General features: G+C 28.3%; 1 protein-coding gene across 3 annotated transcripts in view; it reads right to left on the bottom strand.

Moving 5' to 3' along the window:
* The window catches only part of LOC136975930 (nucleolar protein 8), a 32,564-nt gene extending 14,653 nt beyond the window's left edge, over nt 1–17,911 (bottom strand). Inside the window, exons 1-9 of one of the 3 annotated variants that reach the window (XM_067271097.1) lie at nt 17,887–17,911; nt 16,182–16,330; nt 10,909–11,125; nt 8,793–8,898; nt 6,795–6,921; nt 3,540–3,632; nt 2,841–2,998; nt 908–1,040; nt 742–833 (exon numbers count right to left, since the gene is read on the bottom strand). In XM_067271097.1, coding sequence (XP_067127198.1) covers nt 742–833; nt 908–1,040; nt 2,841–2,998; nt 3,540–3,632; nt 6,795–6,921; nt 8,793–8,898; nt 10,909–11,082 — 883 coding nt within the window. In that variant the 5' untranslated portion in view covers nt 11,083–11,125; nt 16,182–16,330; nt 17,887–17,911. Of the gene's footprint in view, nt 1–741; nt 834–907; nt 1,041–2,840; nt 2,999–3,539; nt 3,633–6,794; nt 6,922–8,792; nt 8,899–10,908; nt 11,126–16,181; nt 16,331–17,521; nt 17,547–17,886 lie in introns of those variants that run through there. The other 2 variants (XM_067271099.1, XM_067271098.1) reach the window with 2 other exon arrangements.
* Between the last annotated feature and the right edge of the window lie 1,251 nt (nt 17,912–19,162).

The raw sequence follows: 19,162 nt of genomic DNA, 5'->3' as shown, positions 1-19,162 counted from the left end.
TACGTTTTAATCACAATGAAAACATTCTCTACATCAACAAGGCCATTAGATTGTGCATAATTTCATTTCTTACATGAATACAGTAGAGCATCAATTATCCAACTCAATTGGGGACTAGGGCTAGTCGGATAACTGAAAAAATGGATAACCGAAAAGTACGAAAAAATACATTATTAGTATAGTATATTAGCATATCCCATGTAATTAGTATATTAGAATATCACTATTAACCTACTTTGTGTTGAATTTTCATCGATGTTAAGCCTAACAAATTCCTTTTTTTTTAAATAATAATCGTCGCTATTGTATCGTTAAAAATTATTTCTTTATTTTGCAAAAATAAATACAAAAATAATTTAGAAAAAATTAAGAAAAAAAATAGAAAATTAAGCCTGGTTTAAATACTGGCCTCCCTTTCATGGTCGAGCCAGTGTTGCCAGCTAAAACATGCAACACTTTAACAAAAATAATATTAAAGTAGTCAAGATATAGCCAATATTGTACCGCCACATCACTAGCGGACATTTGAATTTGCTGACTAGAACGCGGTCGGTTAACCAATGTGATGGTTGATCGGGGGGTCGGATAATTGATGCTCTATGTATTTCCAAATATTTTGCATTGTTGCAAACAATAATTTAACAATGTAGAAAAGGTATTTACTTTTCTTTTTGTTGCCATGTATATTTATCTAATTATTTAATACATATAATAATAAAATTTTAAATTTCTAACTTTTACCTTGAAGTCTTGGATCATCATCTGATAAAAAGAATTTGTTTTCTACATTCTCAAAATTTTGTTTTGGTGAATCTTGTGAAGCCTGTTCTGCTCTAATATAATTATTTAAAATAATTTCATTTTAATAAACTCTTTAAAAATATTATTAAAATCAAAAGTATATTACTGTTGAGTTGTTTCATCTTCATCACTGCTATCATATTTAAAAACATTCTTTTGTAAATATAAAGTTTTCTTTGCTTTGACAAGTGGTTCAGTATGATAATTGTCATCATCATCATCTTTCTCATCTAAATCTGCTAAAAATAAAATTTACACAGTATTGCAATTTTTAAAAAGAATTCAATAATTAATGTTACATTTTAATAAAATTAGAAATTTTACTTCTAAGAAAAGTTTTAAATTTTAATATGTATTAATTATGAACACTTACCAGTTATTTATGTGGTTACTTTGTTTTTTATAAAAATAGTTGAAACTACTGATTAACTATACTGAGAATAGCTAACTGCATAGTCTAATTACATTAGTAGTTAACTATTGTTCATCTCTAGAAAGTATAGATGCAGAAAAAATTGCTTAAACACATTTTTTGTTCCTTTGGTCTTATTTTTTATATATTTTGTTTTCTGTCATTTGTTCAATATTGTTTTTAATTTTTTTCATTCCAGAAATTTTGAAATTAAAATTAATATTAGATATTGGAAACGGAGTGACATAGAAAACTAATAATAGATAACTAATAATGACATGAAAAATAAATGACATATTTCACACAACCAAACACTTTACTATATCAGTTAACTATTAGAATGGCAAAACAGTTAAAATAAAATGATTACTTATCACTGCCTCCCAAAAACTCCAAAAAATATGCCTAGTGACAGGAAATTAATGCTAATATTATTCTTAAACTAGCATGAGTCATTGCTTCTCAATTTCATGAAGACTGGTACCACTATTAATATTATATTCTACTACAAAACATTGTGTGAACTGTGGACCTCCATAAAGTCAAAAAGGTTAGACTTGCTATCAAAAGGAGCAATTTTTTCCTTTACAACAATGTAAGGCCTCACCCACCAATATTGTTCATAATACTCTGCGAAAGATAAGATGGAAAACTTTCCAATAGCCTCCTTATAGTCAGGGTCCGTACAGGTAGTTCCATCTTTGATACCCTAACATTCCAAACCTGACCAATTACAACATTATTCCCTGACTTATTAACATCTCTGCATTTCCCCTTTCCATTATGTAATATTCAGTCAAGTCTATTTAAACCCATTTTGTACACAATTATACAAATTTTTTTTATTAAAAAACACTTTATTCACTTACAAAAAATGAAAAACTTTGCATAAAATTGATTACATAATTAACTATGTCATTTCTATGTCATATAAATAATTTCACAATTTATTTTAAATTAATTCGTAAATTTTATTTAAATAAGAAAAGATTTGCATTGTGTTGTAAAATCAAATTTTCTTAAAGTGAGGAGGTGGGAAATTCAAAATAATTTAAACAGAAGAAATCGGACACTGTGCAAGAGGGAAAAATAATTTATTGTGTGCTATTTTTGGTTAAGCATAAACCCATTCAAGCTCATTACATATCTTTCCATCCCTCCGTGAAACATACAGTGGGAGAGGTAGAGTTTTGGCAGGAAAGCAGGTTGTTGTCAATGTTTTTGAAAACCTGACTTTAACTCTACGGTGATATTTTGGTATACTAAAAATGTGGACTTTCAAAATTCCACAGGCCATCTGAAGATGAAAATTTGCAGTCAGAGAGAAGATACATCACAGATCATCAATCTGTCAAAATTGGCAGGATTATCATCTCCACATACTACATGTGGCCAGCAAGACAGAATACAACAAATAAAAATACATAAATTGCACGAGATCTGCCACACTGTTCAAAATGTCCTGTACTAAACATTAAGCCAACTGACAATTCTTTGCCTCCTCCCACAGCATCAACTGACTGCAAAGAGTTAAATTTAACTAGCTGCTTTAAAATTGTGTGTCAAAATCTTAAAATAGTCAAAATTTTACTTATATATATATTACAAAATTCAAATAAATCCTTACATTTTTCTTCATCATATCTACCAAACTGCTTCAAAAGACAAAATTCATTTGTCTTATTAAAAGAATCTTTCAAATCAGATGAAACTTGAAAATATTGATCTTTTGATACTTTTGGTAACACAATGGGAGCAGATTCATTCTGCTTATTCTGTTTTGATCTAAAAAAAAGTAATAAAATAAAGTTAATCAATAATAAGAATAAACATTTCATTATGTTAGTTCAAAAATATATCAAAAATTTGACTGTTTTTTTATACATTAAATTGTCATATACTTCTTTTGTAATATAAAAATGATACATTTCATGGAGTGCATAAACAACTGTTAATGTATAAATCTGCTTGTTTCATTTTAAATTCCAATTTCTTTTTGATTTGGTGAATGATTTAAATATTAAGCTCATATAATTAGGATTTCACATTGTGCAACTTTTAATTTTTAATCAAATAATGCAATAATGAAAAATGTGACTATAATCAAAAATTATCTACAATATTAATAGTATTATCCAATTTGCTTCACAAAATTACATTCAGTTTTATTGATATTACAATTAAAAACAGTAAATCTGTTTAAGAAATTAATATAAACTTTTAAAATTATTAATTAGCATAAAAACTATACCTATAAATTTTATTAAATAATCTAAAATTTATTATACATATTTTATAAAATTGATTTTAAAATATCTATTATTACTTTTTCAATGAGTCCTTTTGTTTTGGTTCATGCTTTAATTCAAATTTCTTTGCATCTTCACTTGTTGGATCATAGCGTAATTTATTCATATCTCTGAAATAAAAACTTTATTTAAAATTTATTTCAAGATTGTTTTAATTTCTTTTAATCAACTTATTTTATTTCAGATAAACCAGATTATTACTTAAAATATAAATTAAAATTAGTTTATATAAATTTCAATAATTAAGATTAGAATACTATAATATAAATATATAAAAAATGTTTTAATGAACTTATAGCTAGTATTATTAAACACTAAGTCATTTATAAATTTTACAGGTTTAAATTTGAAGGTTTGAAGAGACAATATATAAATAAAGACATTGCCACTTAAACTTCCAAATTAGTGTTGCAATTACTGTTACTTTTTCCAAATTTTCTATTATCAATTAACTATTGTTACTCACTTTGAATCTCTACCTCTTCTCTTATTGTGATAAAGGCTTAATACTTAAACAAAATTTATCTATTACTAAGGTTTTGAATCTCCTTCACATAGTGGATTCTTGACATTTTATCTGAGTCTCACAAGGAGAGGACATGGCAAGCTACCTACCGATTTTGATCAGCTTGGACATATTGAACATATTTCATCTGTATTCACTCATTGGAATGAGTGAATACAGATGAAATGAGTGAATACAGAAATGAGTGAATACAGAAGAAAACATCTCAGAAAAGGATGATGCACTTTGTATTCAATTGTGTTGGATAGTGAAGATTACAAGCCAAAATCTAAAAAATTGAAAACAGAATACATATCGCTTAATACAAAAATTAGAATTCTGAATATAGTAAGAGAACGTCCCAATTACAGTTTAAAAACCATTCAAAAGAATGAAGGTAGCCCACTTCATTTTAAAAAGAATCTACAAAAATGAAGGAACAAATTGAAAAAGGTAGAGGTGTAAAATAAAAATTTGACTTGAGTGACAAGTGGACTTCCAATCACTTCTGCGAAACCCAACAACAGATGCAACCTGTGACAATGAGAGTATTACAGCAATGGGCTTCACAAGCTGTTGTCCAATTTGAAGGGTCAGAGTATTACTTTACAGCATCACATGGATGAATTAATAAATTCAAGACTACTCATTCTATTCATCAGAGAAAGGTATTTATATACTTTGTAGTATATAAAATCAAAAAATGCATTAGATCTATCTACTATTTTAAAAGAAAAACAGAAATTCCAAGCAAATTGTGAAAAAATTTTAAATTTTTATCCTGATTTTATAGTAAATACAGACCAAACTGGTTGTGAATATCACATGAATATATGACGAACTCTGACGACCAAAGTGAAAAAAAACTGAAGTCTTCCTTGGTGATTTTAACAAAGTCACTCATAATTATACTGCACAATATGCCATAACAGTTTCTGGAAAACTTCTGAAAGTTTTCCTTTGTATGCAAGACAGTGGCGTAGCAAACATAACTGGCGCCCGGGGCACAACACTTTATTGGCGCCCCCTCCTTACTTCAGAAACGCATATAGTTTGTCTTAGAGACCATTTGGGCGCCCCTCTGCGAGTGGCGCCCGGTGCATGATAGACTCCCTTGCACCCCCCTTGCTACGCCACTGATGCAAGAACCAAAAGGAAATTTTGGACCTCACGTTAAGTACATTACTGAAGCATATTCTTCCATACATTGTATGGAAGCATATTCTTCAGAGCATCAAAGTCTGGAAAACTCACAAGGGACCATTTTAGCAGCTTTGTCAAAGAAGTATTGGTAGATTATTGTAAGGATCAAGAATTTCTACTGATTCTGGATTCATGGGGAGGTCAGACAGATTAGGAACATTTTAACAATGTGTTTACAGATGATGATGGCAACTGCAAATCTGTTATTAAAATTATTCTTCCTCACTGTAGTCCATATTGTCAACCTTGTGATGTCTATTTCTACCAACAAGTGAAGCATATCATCAAAAAAATTCCAAAATTCTGTTGAGATTTTATAGAATAAATAAATGTCAGTTATATACTAGGGAAAATGCTATAAAAATTCATTCACTTATTCATCATCAGTTAAGGAGGATGCACACATGAAGGCGCGGCAAGGAAGAGCGGTGTCGCAAACACGTCTTCACCACACGGCAGCACAACCACACAAGCGACAATCCGCTTACATTTCGGTGCATGCATTCAGTATTCAAGATGGCAAACGATACTGACACTGTCGCTATCCACGTGTTTACAAATTTTGTTTTGTATGGGTTGTTTTATTTAGCTAGAAGATTTCGTCAAAAATTCGAATGAAGATTTTGGATTAGAGATATCATATTGGCAAGAATCTTGCCAAGATATTTTGTTAGATCGATAAAGAACTGATGTACAAAATAGGCTTATTCTTCAATTAAGATCTCTCAACAAAGAATAGTATTTTGAGTAAGATTTGGTTGTTTTGTTCTTTGAATTAAATAATATATGATTACTGTATCTGTGTAGAATTTGTGTTAAATTTATTATCCTTTCCTCTTCATTCTGATGTTAATTATCTCAGTTAACCACGTCGAACTTTCTACCATTAAAACACCACGTGATTGTATTTTCTCACGTGACTGCCAGACAGAATTGTTATGGCTGATAAAAGCGTTATGGATGCACATAAATTAAAGAATTGAAAATATAACAAAAATGCTTTATTCTGCCATGATTTAGCTACAATCTTATTTATATTATGATTTATTTATTAACAGATTAAGCATAGTTAGCTGATTTATTTCATACAAATAAGAATTATATAATATTCCCCTTAAGAAAATGTTATATTATACACAAAATCAAATAAGAATTAGAAGTGCAAATAGATTATGAAAATGAAGAAATCTAACAAAAAAACTGAAAAACTAATCCTGATTATAAATAGCAAAATTTTGTTTTTCAAATCTTATGTATGGCCAATTTCTGTATAATTTATCAGAGAATTGTTTGTTTTTAGACTTTTCAAATCTATTGATACATTTTTACCCTTAAAGCAATATCATAATTCTTTACTCATTTATACATCTCGATTTAAATAAATTATCAATCTTTTTTTATTTTGTGCCAACAAATTTTGATATACTGATTTCAATAACTTTTCAAAATTTCTTTAATCTATTAATGATTCTGAATAACTTCACGTTCTAATGGTTCTGAATGACTTCTGAATTAACTTCAAAAAGCAAAAATCAATAAAAAAATTAAAAATTTTAAGTCTTACTTATAATTTTGCTTCAATTTTTTATTAGAGGGCTCAATTGGAAACTGCACACCAATAACATTCTGTAGAATTTCAAAATTCCTTTTTCTTTCTTCTAAAATATCCATGGTTTCTAATTTTTCAAGTCCTTGATAAAAAAAAAAAAAAATCATTATAATGTATTTTAGTTTTCTTTAAATTGACTAAAATATAAACATATATTTTATATTTTAAAGAAACAATATTAAAAAATACATTATCATTTATCCTTAATGTTATTTGCAAGAATAATGTGAACTGTTATAGAAAAATATATTATGATAAATATTTATTTCAAAATATCATTTTAATTATTTTTTCTTCAAATATACAATGTTATTAAAATACTTTTATATCATATATTATTGACTTTTTTCAATACATAAAAGTCAATTCATCAATTAATTCAAGAACCAATTGTAATAAATCATATATAATCCTCTACTCATCTTATTTGTAATGAGATAGAAATGCATTAAAAGAGATTTAAACAGGTTATTTAAAAACTCCTGATATATTTTTATTAAATTATTATATTTCATCAATACTTTTGTTAGAGTTATAAACATCAATCAAAAACTTTGATAATGTAAGGAATGATGACAGAAGTTTTAATTCATAAGCATAAATTTTATTATTATTATATTACTGATATGTGTGAAATGAGACAATAATAATAATTGTAACTATCATTTAAAGACAAATAGTTACAATTAATATCTTTTGAGTCATTTCAAATACAGTAGAGAACCGAAAATCAGAATCAATTGGGGACTGGGGTTGTTCAGATTAGTGATTTGTTCCGATCACCGATTATGTACGAATAAATATATTAACCTGTCCGATGTTCAAATTTTTCTCCGTTGCGTGTCACTTCGTGTTGAATTTTCGTCGATTTTAAGCCTAACGAAAATTTATAATAATAATAATCGAGGCTATCGTATCGTTAAAAATTATTTCTGCATTTTATACAAACAAACTAAATATATTGAAGAATATAAAAACATGAAAATTATACTTTAGAAGTAAATTTAGTATCAAAAACGTTCAATTCAGCACAACACAGTCTGACTGAAAATTGTTCCGATTACCGGGGTTCCAATTAACGAGTCTCTACTGTATATCAGTTGTTTAATGAAAAACAAATTTTCTGTCTCCTTGTCATCATCCTATACATTATCAATGTTTTTAACTTTACATAACTTTTTGTCTTGTTTAATTGTTAAAAGGTTCCCATTGTTGCTTAAAAGGACAATATAAAAAGTATTTCTAACACATTTTCAGATAAAAATGTTAATGCATATCAGAGTAATGTTCAAATGCAAATTTGGCAATAGAAAATCAGAAAATAATAATAATACATTTGAAAATAAAAATAAACTTAAATTTTTAATAAAAAGTTAATTTAAATAAATAATCATTAAAAACACAACTTGTATATACAAACTAATTTAATTGAAATACAACACAAAGCCTGCATGTAAAAAAAATGATATCAAAAATAACATATACAAGAACCCAATAAACATGTCCTACCAAACAATCTGCTTGATTTTTAGCCAAACTGCTTAATATAGCCCAATAAAAATTTCAATGGATTTTTTGATACTATATGATGTCAAAATTAAGAGTCAAACCAATTAGCACATTGTAAGCTACCATCCATTGCATTCTATTAACCTGTATATTTATCAGATTCCAAGAATAGTATTTTGAAATGCTCTTTGAAAAGCTACAGAACATTTCTATTATTATTTACTACTATTTGTTGATACTACTAACAATTTTTAACTGCTAACACTAACATCACTAATACTAATCAAATACTGTATTTATACAGAAAACTAATAAAACCCTTTATTTGGTTTTCTAATTTGACAAAATATTTTATAATTCTTTTGAAATTTAAATTTCTATTAATTCATGTAAAGTATTTAATATTGTTATCATTTTCAATAAATATTCATCCATTTAACATACCTTCTTTTTCATTTCCACCACCATCATCATCATCATCACTTTCAAGAAATCTTTCATCCAGTTGAAATCTTTCATCATTTTTAAAACGTGTTTGTAATTCTAATAACTTAAATAAATATTTAAAATTATTTTAAATAAATGAATAGTCATATAAAAATGAATTATAAAACTTATTAATATAATAATACCTCAACTTACATCAGTTTTCAAGCAGTCAAAACCAAAACTAACTATATTAACATTTTGCAACAATGTTTGCAATGCCAGTTGATTTCAACATAAGTAATAAAAATATTTCTGTTCTTTTTTGTTTTGTAATAAAATAACAAATAAAGAATAAAATAAAGTATAATATGAACAATTAATTTATGTTACATTTAATATATCACTAAATAGCACATAACGCATGATAGATGCATGTTGTGCCTGAATCAGTAAATACCTGCATTGTATATTTTTTTTTTTGGTTGTATATTGAAACTTTTCAAATCATATGTCAAACTGAGCTATAAAACAAAAATTTTGTTATAGGAAAAAGTCATATAAAGAAGACTGATGGTATTTTAATTTTTTTATATTTTTTGTTGTTTGTTTAACTTAGCATTAATTAACATATATACATTTATTAAGGGAAATGCTTATTAGGGGTTTATAGGTGGTCTAAACAGTGGTGATATTCGAAATAGTTAACAAAGGGTTCGCTAGCAGAAAATTTTTCCCTGACAATCACCGACAAACAAAATGGAAGTTTTGGCTAGAAATAAATACAATACCTTTTCCTGCGATATATCTAATAATCAGTGGCGTATTTGGAACTAAGGGACCCTGGGCGAAGACCAGGTAACAATAGTATGTTACTCCTGTCGACCTTTTTTTTTTCTTTTTTGTTTAGGCAGAGAAATTTTTCACCCCGAATGGCACTGCTGATAATAGACAGATGTCATCGTCTCTCGAAATACAATATCCTTTTTATTTCGCTGTCCATAGCTCGACACGTGTTCCACAGCCATCTTGTATTATCTCGCGTGCGTGAGATTGTGGGATCTCTCTTTATGACTGGATCTAGTTTCAAGAACTCTCTTGAATCGATCGCGATTAAACCTCGTTTCGGTCGAGATTGAAACGGTCGAGAGAGAGCGCACCAAGACATAGTCCCCGACCTTGCTCACAATCTAGATTAAAATGCTCGGTGCGAACGGAGTATAAGGCTCTAGTTTAGTAGTATTACAGAGTATAATACGTATATTTTAATATATTTAAAAAAAAAAAAAAAAACAAAACCACTGAGAAATGTTCCGTGTGTTTAACAAGGTTCGGAAAACTGAAAATTTTAACAAGGGGTTCGGGCGAACCTGTGCGAACCCGCTGAATATCACCACTGGGTCTAAATAGTTTTTTAGGAGATTATTTGATTTACATCACTTTTTAATTTAATTGGTTCCAAAAGACATGACTAAGTTGAGTCTTCTGGAACCAATTAACAACATACAAACAGTGAGTTATTATTGTAATCTGAATGTATTTTAACAATCTATGTTGATAGTATTAATATATTTAGTTTTTATGGTAATTAATCTATATAGTTTGTTGTATTTGTGTAAAATTTCATTATTACAACAAATTTGAGATAAATTAAAATATCAATTATCAAAGTAATTTTTATACTTTCTTAACATAATTTAATTATAATATTAAATTATTGTTATATTTTTTTTAAAAAATATTAATTTTTGAAAAATTAATAATGTAATTAATGTAACTTTTCACATTCACATATTAAAATAATTTTGCTATGATAATTCTTTTGAATGCAGAGAATTTAGGAAAAATAATTTTAAAATGATTAAAATGTAGCATTATTATTTAAGCTTAATTAAATTTTCTAGAATCCTGACTCTTCCAAACTCATTTTAAGTGTATTGCTAAAATATTGAAAGAAATAAAAATTTATATTTTAATTCAAATTTAAATTTCAACTTTTTATCATAATGTCTGAATTTTAGTAATTTTCAAAATTTTAAATTGCTAACATTTTTAAAAGTACAAGAATTAAAATACTTCTGTAAGTTTAATGATAGACATTACAAATATAAACATATTCATACAATTTCTTTACCTTTTGTCCCTTTTTCCCTTCAAATTGTGCTCTTACACGAAACAAATCATTTAAATTTTGCTCTTTGGTCAATTTAGATTCATTTTCAGATTCATCACTGTCAGAATCATCAAAAAGATTTCTTTTTTCAGACTGATCATTATATATTTTAGAAGGTTGCTGTATTTCTTTCATCTGAATCAAACACAACTTTTTTATTCAAAGATGTCTTACAGTCCTACATATAAGATAAAAAATTTATAAAAATATGAAAATAGCATGTAAACAAGAAATTGGCATTATAAAAGAAAGTAATTAAGAAAAAATTATTTAAGCAATATATTGACAATTCAAAAGTTAGTAAATTAAATAAATAAATCTTCAAGGGGCGCACAAACTTTTAAACTCCAGTAACAACAACAAATTCATAAATATCTATAAAATCATTTCTTTTCTTTTTCTTATTGAAATAAAAGTATTTAAAGTTTCAAAAATTAAATTATATCTATTAAAACATAATGAAGTGTGCTATTATATTAATTTATACCATTCTATTAACACTTACTCAACAAAATTGGGCTTTTTAATAAGATTTAGTGTTGTTCATATAAAAACTGTATGAGATTTTAGATTATAAAATTTCCTGTTACATAAAAGTAAATTCTTAATTTATAAAACTCCTGAGTATGTCCATTTATGTGAGCTTTAATTGTTTTCTCCAATTTATTAAAATCAGTATTAGATAAATTATCTTGATCATTAATGCCATTTGTATAAAAATTTAACACTAAGTTAAAACTTCAATTTCTTTTTCTTAATTTGATGTGAAATGTTGTTTAACAATTCAGTTACCTAATATTGGGGTTTCTCAAATGGGATCCTGGTTGTTTTTTTAACCCAGGAAATTCTTCTCATTTCGGGAAATCCCACAAATTTCTTAAAAGTTCACTTTTTTCTTATTTTATGTTAAGGTTGTGGAAATTTTGCCAATAGAAAGTATAATTAACTCATAAATTGTCAGAATACATTTGTATTTATTAATTTTAAACCTACTTATTAGTTTTTTAAATTTTTGCTCATTTTGGCATGTCACAAATGGTCAATAATCAATATGTAGCTTATTTGTGGCAGGACTCTGAAAATTCTTTACTTGTCAGAACCTGTAATATCTGGAATAATTGTGCCGATGCTGTCTTAATTTTTAACCATGCCCAGTAGCTTCAATAACTGCATTATGCCAGGTTGTGCAATTTGGGCAAGGATAGAAATGAGTATGAAGTCTGCAAGTATGAAGGTTTTCTTCATAAACTTATTATTAAAACCAAACAAACTGCCAAATTATTGGACTATAAGCTTGATACCACTATTAAAGCAGCCAAGGTAGACAAATCAAGAATACTAGAGAGCAAAAGAAGTACTACAATCTCAAAAATGAACTAGAAATCTTCCAGGCTACAGATGATAAAATACATAACATCTGTTTTCTCTTAAATGCCCTAAACACGATTCCACTCATATCAATTGAATCGGAAAGAACATTCTTGTTAGCAGGACTTTTCATTACTAAAATAAGAATTAGATTGAGTGATCAGAGTATTGACCATCTTTGCTTTTTAAAATCTTATAAAAATTTACAATAATATATTGTATTATGTTTAATTTAAACCATGAAAATTACCTTTTAAGTTCATTTTTTTTTAAATTTTCAACTCAATTCAAAGCATTTTTATTATTGTTGTTTTTGTATGTAGTTTCCAGCAAACTAATAAACTTTTTCTATTTGTGAAAATTTCTACATAATTCAAAGGTAATTTCTAATATATATCTTACACAGCATTATTATGATTTTGGAGAATGCAACTGTATTAAATTACTTTAAAAAATGAAAAATAATTATATCATTTGATTTCAAGATATTTTGTATAATTAATTCTATCCCAGGATTTCCTGGGATCCTGGGAAATAGTTCACTTTTATCCCAAAATCCCGGAACAAACAAAAGACTGGGAAATGAGAAACCTTACCTAATATCTTTATCAATAGTAAAAAAATAATTCTTTCTTTAATATAAATGTTTAAATGAATAAATCAGGGCAAAAATCAATACATGAATACTGTTCTGTTTATCATATATATAAATATATATATGATAAACAGAATGGCATGTAATCAATTATCAATATGTATCAATTTGAAATTTATACATATATACATAATTGATTACATATGTATAAATTTCAAATTCATAGGAAATACATTGTATATATACATATATTATTAATAAATGTGCAATAAACTTATTTAACAACATATTATTATTAAATTAATTCAAAATTTATTCATGATATTAGAAATTTAAAATGAAATAATTTAATAAATTAAATATTAATATCAATAAACATTAATATGCCAAACTGAATATCAATAAACATCTTTCTCTTATACTATATAATTTAATGAGTCTAAATAGATCATGTAATAAAACAGAAAATGTATATACAGTAATACCTTGGTTTTCGTCAATTTCAGTTATCGATGGTTTAAGTTTTCGTCGATGTTTTCATGAAAAATTTATCTCGGTTTTCGTTAGCATGCCCTCGCGACATCACTGCTAATTTTGCAAAAACAAAGGGTGACCTACACATTTTCCTGATCGCTGTGGAGTTGTTTCTCATTGTGTGAGCATTACCTCACATGTCTAACCAAACAATTCCATTACTTTCCTTTCCTTTTAACTCCATCGTGGGAACAAAGATAGTATCCAGATCCAGCAGTCCTTCGAAGAAGACGGCCAAGAACATGATCGAGTTGAAGAAGAAAATCATTGAAAAATACGAGATCAGCATTAAGATTACTGAAATCGGCTGCATGTATGGGAAGTCAGCATATGTAAAGTTCCATTGTGGCAATAAAGAAAGCAATAAAGGAGGCTAATGTAGCAAAAGGGATGAATGTGATAACAAAACAGAGATAACAAACAATTGAAGATGTCGAACAGATGAATGTTAAATGTTCATTTATTCTCTACATTATTCTTTTATATTCATTTTATATTAATTTCTTTTTGTTTTTAGTATTAAACACTACATTTATTCTCTATAAAATGTGTTTTTGGTATGTATTTTGGAGTGTCTAGAACAAATTAATTGGATTTACATTGATTCATATAGAAATAATTGCTTCAGTTTTTGTTGGTTTCAGGTTTTGCTGATTGTTTTCGGACAGATTATTGATGAAAACCAAGGTATCACTGTATACATATATATATATAATAAATATATTGAAGTATCTATCTATATAACCCATTGAACATGTGTCCGTCCGCATAATGGTATGCCAAAAACAGGCACTAGAGGCACCCCTATTGTGTGTCATATTTCAAACATTTAAATTAACAATATAAATTATTATTATTCATTTGGCCAATAAATTATTATTTGGTCAATATAACAATATAAATAATTCAGTATATGTGTAATAGGAATTTATTATTGCCACGGAATGCCTGTAATGTGCACTAGGGGGCAAATAACAAAAAAACGGATAATTTGAAATAGTTTTGAAAATTATATAGTGGACTCCCGGAAGGTAATATTTTAATAATAGAAATTCTTGGAAGGTTATCTATCTATATATATATAACCCATTAAAGGCATGTCCGTCTGTCTGTCTGTGTAATGTTATGCCAAAAACAGGCACTAGAGGCACCCCTATCGTGTGTCATATTTCAAATATTTAAATTAACAATATAAAGTTTAGTTTTTAAGATAAAGAATTGTATACATTTATATATATTAAGTGCATCAAACGTGCCTCATAGGAATTTGTAATGCTGCTAGAATGCCCACCAGGGGGCATTCCGGGCTACTAGTTTAGTATATTTGATACTTGATAATACTTATTAATATAATAGATATAACAACATATACATAGTACTAGTAGCACAAAATGTAAATTTAATAAGTTGTATAGCCCAGCATTTCTCAAACTTTTGGCTCACACAACCCAATACATTTGTTTGTAACAGTTCCAAGACCCAAATGTTTATAATATAAAATTTTTAAAAAACATGGTAAACTGGAGTAACTCTATATTATACAATGAAATAAATTTATGCATTATGCATTTCATTTAAATGTATAAGCTAAATCTAAATAAACTATATGCATATCTAAGTGACATACAAAATTATTGAGAATTACACTGATGTATTTTTATAATGTCTGAACTATTTTAAATAGCACAATATTTTGCTAGTAATTTTACTTTTAATCTGGGAATAAATTAATTTAACATCTTTTCCACAATTTTCAGTATACTGAATGAAAAAGAGATATGATAATAAGAATTTCTAGATTCTTTTCTTCCTTTTTACATATTGGAATCAGTGAAACCCACAGACTATTAAAAAGAGGAGAGCAAAAGCTATAAAAAAAGACATTGAACACTATGCAAGAAGCTTCAAACTATGGTTCAATGTTGGATCAGCACTCCCAGAAGGTGGCATGGTTGCACTTCAGGCTAATTTGGCCTTGAAAACAAGTCAACATACAACAAACAAGCAATCATTTATTGTGACATCATCACAATGTCAGGCTGCAGTTTTTAATCATATTTTTAATTTAAAATATATGCTATCCACTTCAAATTAGTACTATAGTGTCTTGTCCCTGTACATCATACTTTTCCTTTAACAATAGTCATACCAATCATCTATTAACTACTTTCAGGGGAAAGTCTTTAATTGAAATAATATAACTTCCGATTTGCATTGGAAGTTCATATGTAGTTAATCGGAGCCTCCAGCCCCTAAGGTTTCCATATCTGGTCTCGTCCTTTCATGTAACTAACTTCATTCTCAAGATTAAGGAAAGACGGATGGACAGATGACAGTGGGAATTTATAGATCTACAATTTTTTCAAATTGCAACCCAACAAATAACTACATAAAAATAGTTTCACGGGACAGTGGACAAATATCATTCACAGTTTCTTTTATATTTGCAAACTAGGCTAGTCATATCATGAAGTTTCTGATTTGTTGATTATGAAATTTGGGTGCCCCTTGAGAATTGCAAAAAGGAAAATCAAAAATAAGGGAGGTACATATCCCAATGTATGGATACCCTTAATTGGAATAAATTTTATTAGAATGATTCAAATTAAACAAAAACAGAAATGTTTCAAAAATTTCAATTAAAACATTGATAAAAAATAAAAAATTATAATCAAGCAATAAAAATCAAATTAATAATAACTGTTATTAATTTTAAACACAATTTTAAAATACTCACAATTTTTGCAAGAGCAGCTTTAATCTGATACTGTTGAGCTTTATATTTCTTTTCATTTAACTGCTGTGATGAAAGTCTTTTCTTGTTAGATAATGAACTATTCACGAAGACTTCAGTTGTTCGTTCCATAATTAACAATTTTAATAAAACTGAAATAAATAAATAATCATCTCAAACTTACTTTTTATATTTAATTATAAAATTATAATCTATTCAATGTACATACTTAACATTTAAAAAAAAAATATGAGAATAAAAGCTCCTTATATCTAATTTCTAAGAAGATTAGAATTTTTCTAAGAATATTTTAAAAGAATTTTGTTATTCCAATAAACAACAACTTTACCATAATAACCAAAAAGTTATTACAAACTTTTTTATTAAATATTTTTAAAATTCAGTTTTTCTTAAACTGATTTAATATATTATTTTATAAATACTATAAATTTTGTAAACATATTTTATACAATATTAAGGAATCTGTACAAAATTATTATTAATTATTAAAATTAATTATTTTTATTATTCATAACTATTTTTTTTTCCTTCCTATTTTTTCTTTAACTGGGCTCTTATTTTTTGGACTGGATTATTAGAATAAGGTGACGCAACATACAAGTGATCTACCAAGGGGATGTGTAGAAAGACTTTTACAGTCCTTCTACATATCTAAAAGGACTTTTACAGGAGGCTGGCTTTTAATTAGGTGTTAAAACAACCAATTAGAAGAAAACACAGAAAACTCCACGCAATCATCCAGTTTGTTAGATGGAAACCTACAACAAACTACTAGTGCAGTAATTTTCAACCATGATGTCACAGAATGTCATGATGCCATGGAATGGATTGCTGAAAGAAAAAAATGCAATATATGGGTGATCTGCCAAGGAGGACTACCACCCAAGAGGTCTTTCTACGGGAAAATGTCACCCATTTAGATATTAGATATAAAGAAAATCCAGAAAATTCCACATGGCCAACTCATTGATAAAACACAAACACATGTTCAACTACCATTCTTCAGTTTTTTCCATTCAGCCACTGGCAAGTCCCAGAACCAGAAAATATAGTGCTGAGCAACACCATAACACTTCTTACATGTATTACTAAAAATACTAAAAGCACAGTAACTACATTGATAAAGAAGTATATGAGCTGCAATAAAAAAATATCAAGTGGAGTGCCACTATTTGAAAAAAACCGAAAAACACTATGAATACAGTGTTACTATGAACACATAGTAGAATACAGTGGTTTTATCCACTCAGACACATTACTATTTTTTGATTATTAAATTGTTGTAAATTCAAGTTGTATTAGTAAGTACAGTAAATGTGAACAATATGAAAAATATTGTTTAATTTATCATAAACGGAAGAAAGCTATAATTAAAATAAAATGGAAAATATTGCGGTCGACAATCCTGGAGGGTTCCTGTTCATTGGAATCTAAATCTTACTGTATTTGATCTTGAATATTGAAAAACTTTAGAATTCAATCGTTAGACTCAACTTGTAGAAACTAAAATGTAATATTTATTCTAAATCGTCTAGATACAAAAACTGCCAATTATTTTAAAATAAAAAATAAATTAAGATTAAATAACTTAATTTTATATACGATAATATATAAAATTATTATTGTTCATAAACTTTTGGATCTACATTATAAATATTAATTATCTTATATCCTCCTTATTACTTACTTTAACTATATTTATATATAAACACATAGAATTCATATTTATTTTTTAAATAATAAACGAGCAACAGACTTTAAAATACACATGCCATACGTCCACGTGCTTTAGTGTATATTAATTGTTGCCACCTACTCATGTTTGGAAATGTTTTGGATTCTAACTTATTTTATTTTATTTTTCTTTCTTTAATAACGATTTTCCATGTTATTTAACAAATATATAAACATTTCTCTTTCAGTTATGTGTACCCTAAATTTTCAATTACCGTTGAGATTAGTCATTAAAATTCATAACCTCAACTACGTCACGATTGGAAGGAGGGAGAGGGCAACGTGGTCAAGTTGGGGGAATTATGACGGCCGGATGGCCGAGCGATCAAGATGGCATACTGCTGCTCTAGGGGGGACCGGGATTACATCCGGAAGGATCGAAAAATCCCCGGGAATTTTTCGGGGGTGGTCCGACCGGATATGTCGGCCCATCTCTCACTACTCGGTCACCCCATTATGGGCCTGGCAGAACCATAATGGGCTTGTTAAAAGAGGTCCTCTTAGTGCCCATCAGGGTTGAAAGAGTTAAAAAAAAAGTTGGGGAATTTCCTAGATTTAAGGCAAAATCTACGGAAAAAATTTTTGGAGAAGAAAATTTGGGGAAATGATTTCTAAGCGGAGATGAAAATTCCGGGAATTTACAGCCGCGGAATAAAAATTTAATATCTGTGCCCTTTTTTTTTTTTTTTGTAACTCTTTTCGCCCAGTGGGCACTAAGAGGGCCTCTTATAGCAAGCCCATTACGGGTTCGGCCAGGCCCACAATGGGGCGGCCGGGTGGTGAGGGACGGGAACCGACATATCCGGACGGACCACCCCCGAAAAATTCCTGGGGATTTTCGACCCGTCCGGATTCGATCCCGGGTCCCCAGGGCGGCAGGCTGCTAACCTTGACCGCTCGGCCATCCGGCCGCTAATATCTGTGTCCTGATACAGTCACAGTAAAACTGATTAAGGCAGTGATTCTCAACCTTTTTTTCATCACGATATACTATTAATAAATTTGGCGGCACACACAGTTACTTCGGTAAGTACCGCAGGACAACGGTGACGTCATAACAGTGATTTTTAAACGCGGTTGGTTATTTAGGTCACATTTTCTAAACGCCTTGATAACTACCAGCAGTTACTGGTAACAGCGGATTACAATTTCCAAATGAGCCCTAGAAAGGTAGAACCGATTGAACAACTTGTCTGACGTCGCTTATGTATAGGTATTCAGTGGCGGCA

Source organism: Centruroides vittatus, unplaced genomic scaffold (genome assembly GCF_030686945.1).
Source record: "Centruroides vittatus isolate TY-2023 unplaced genomic scaffold, ASM3068694v2 contig_391, whole genome shotgun sequence".
Lineage (NCBI taxonomy): Eukaryota > Metazoa > Arthropoda > Arachnida > Scorpiones > Buthidae > Centruroides > Centruroides vittatus.
Note: the sequence above shows the minus strand (reverse complement) of the source record. Positions and strands in the feature narration are given on the sequence as shown.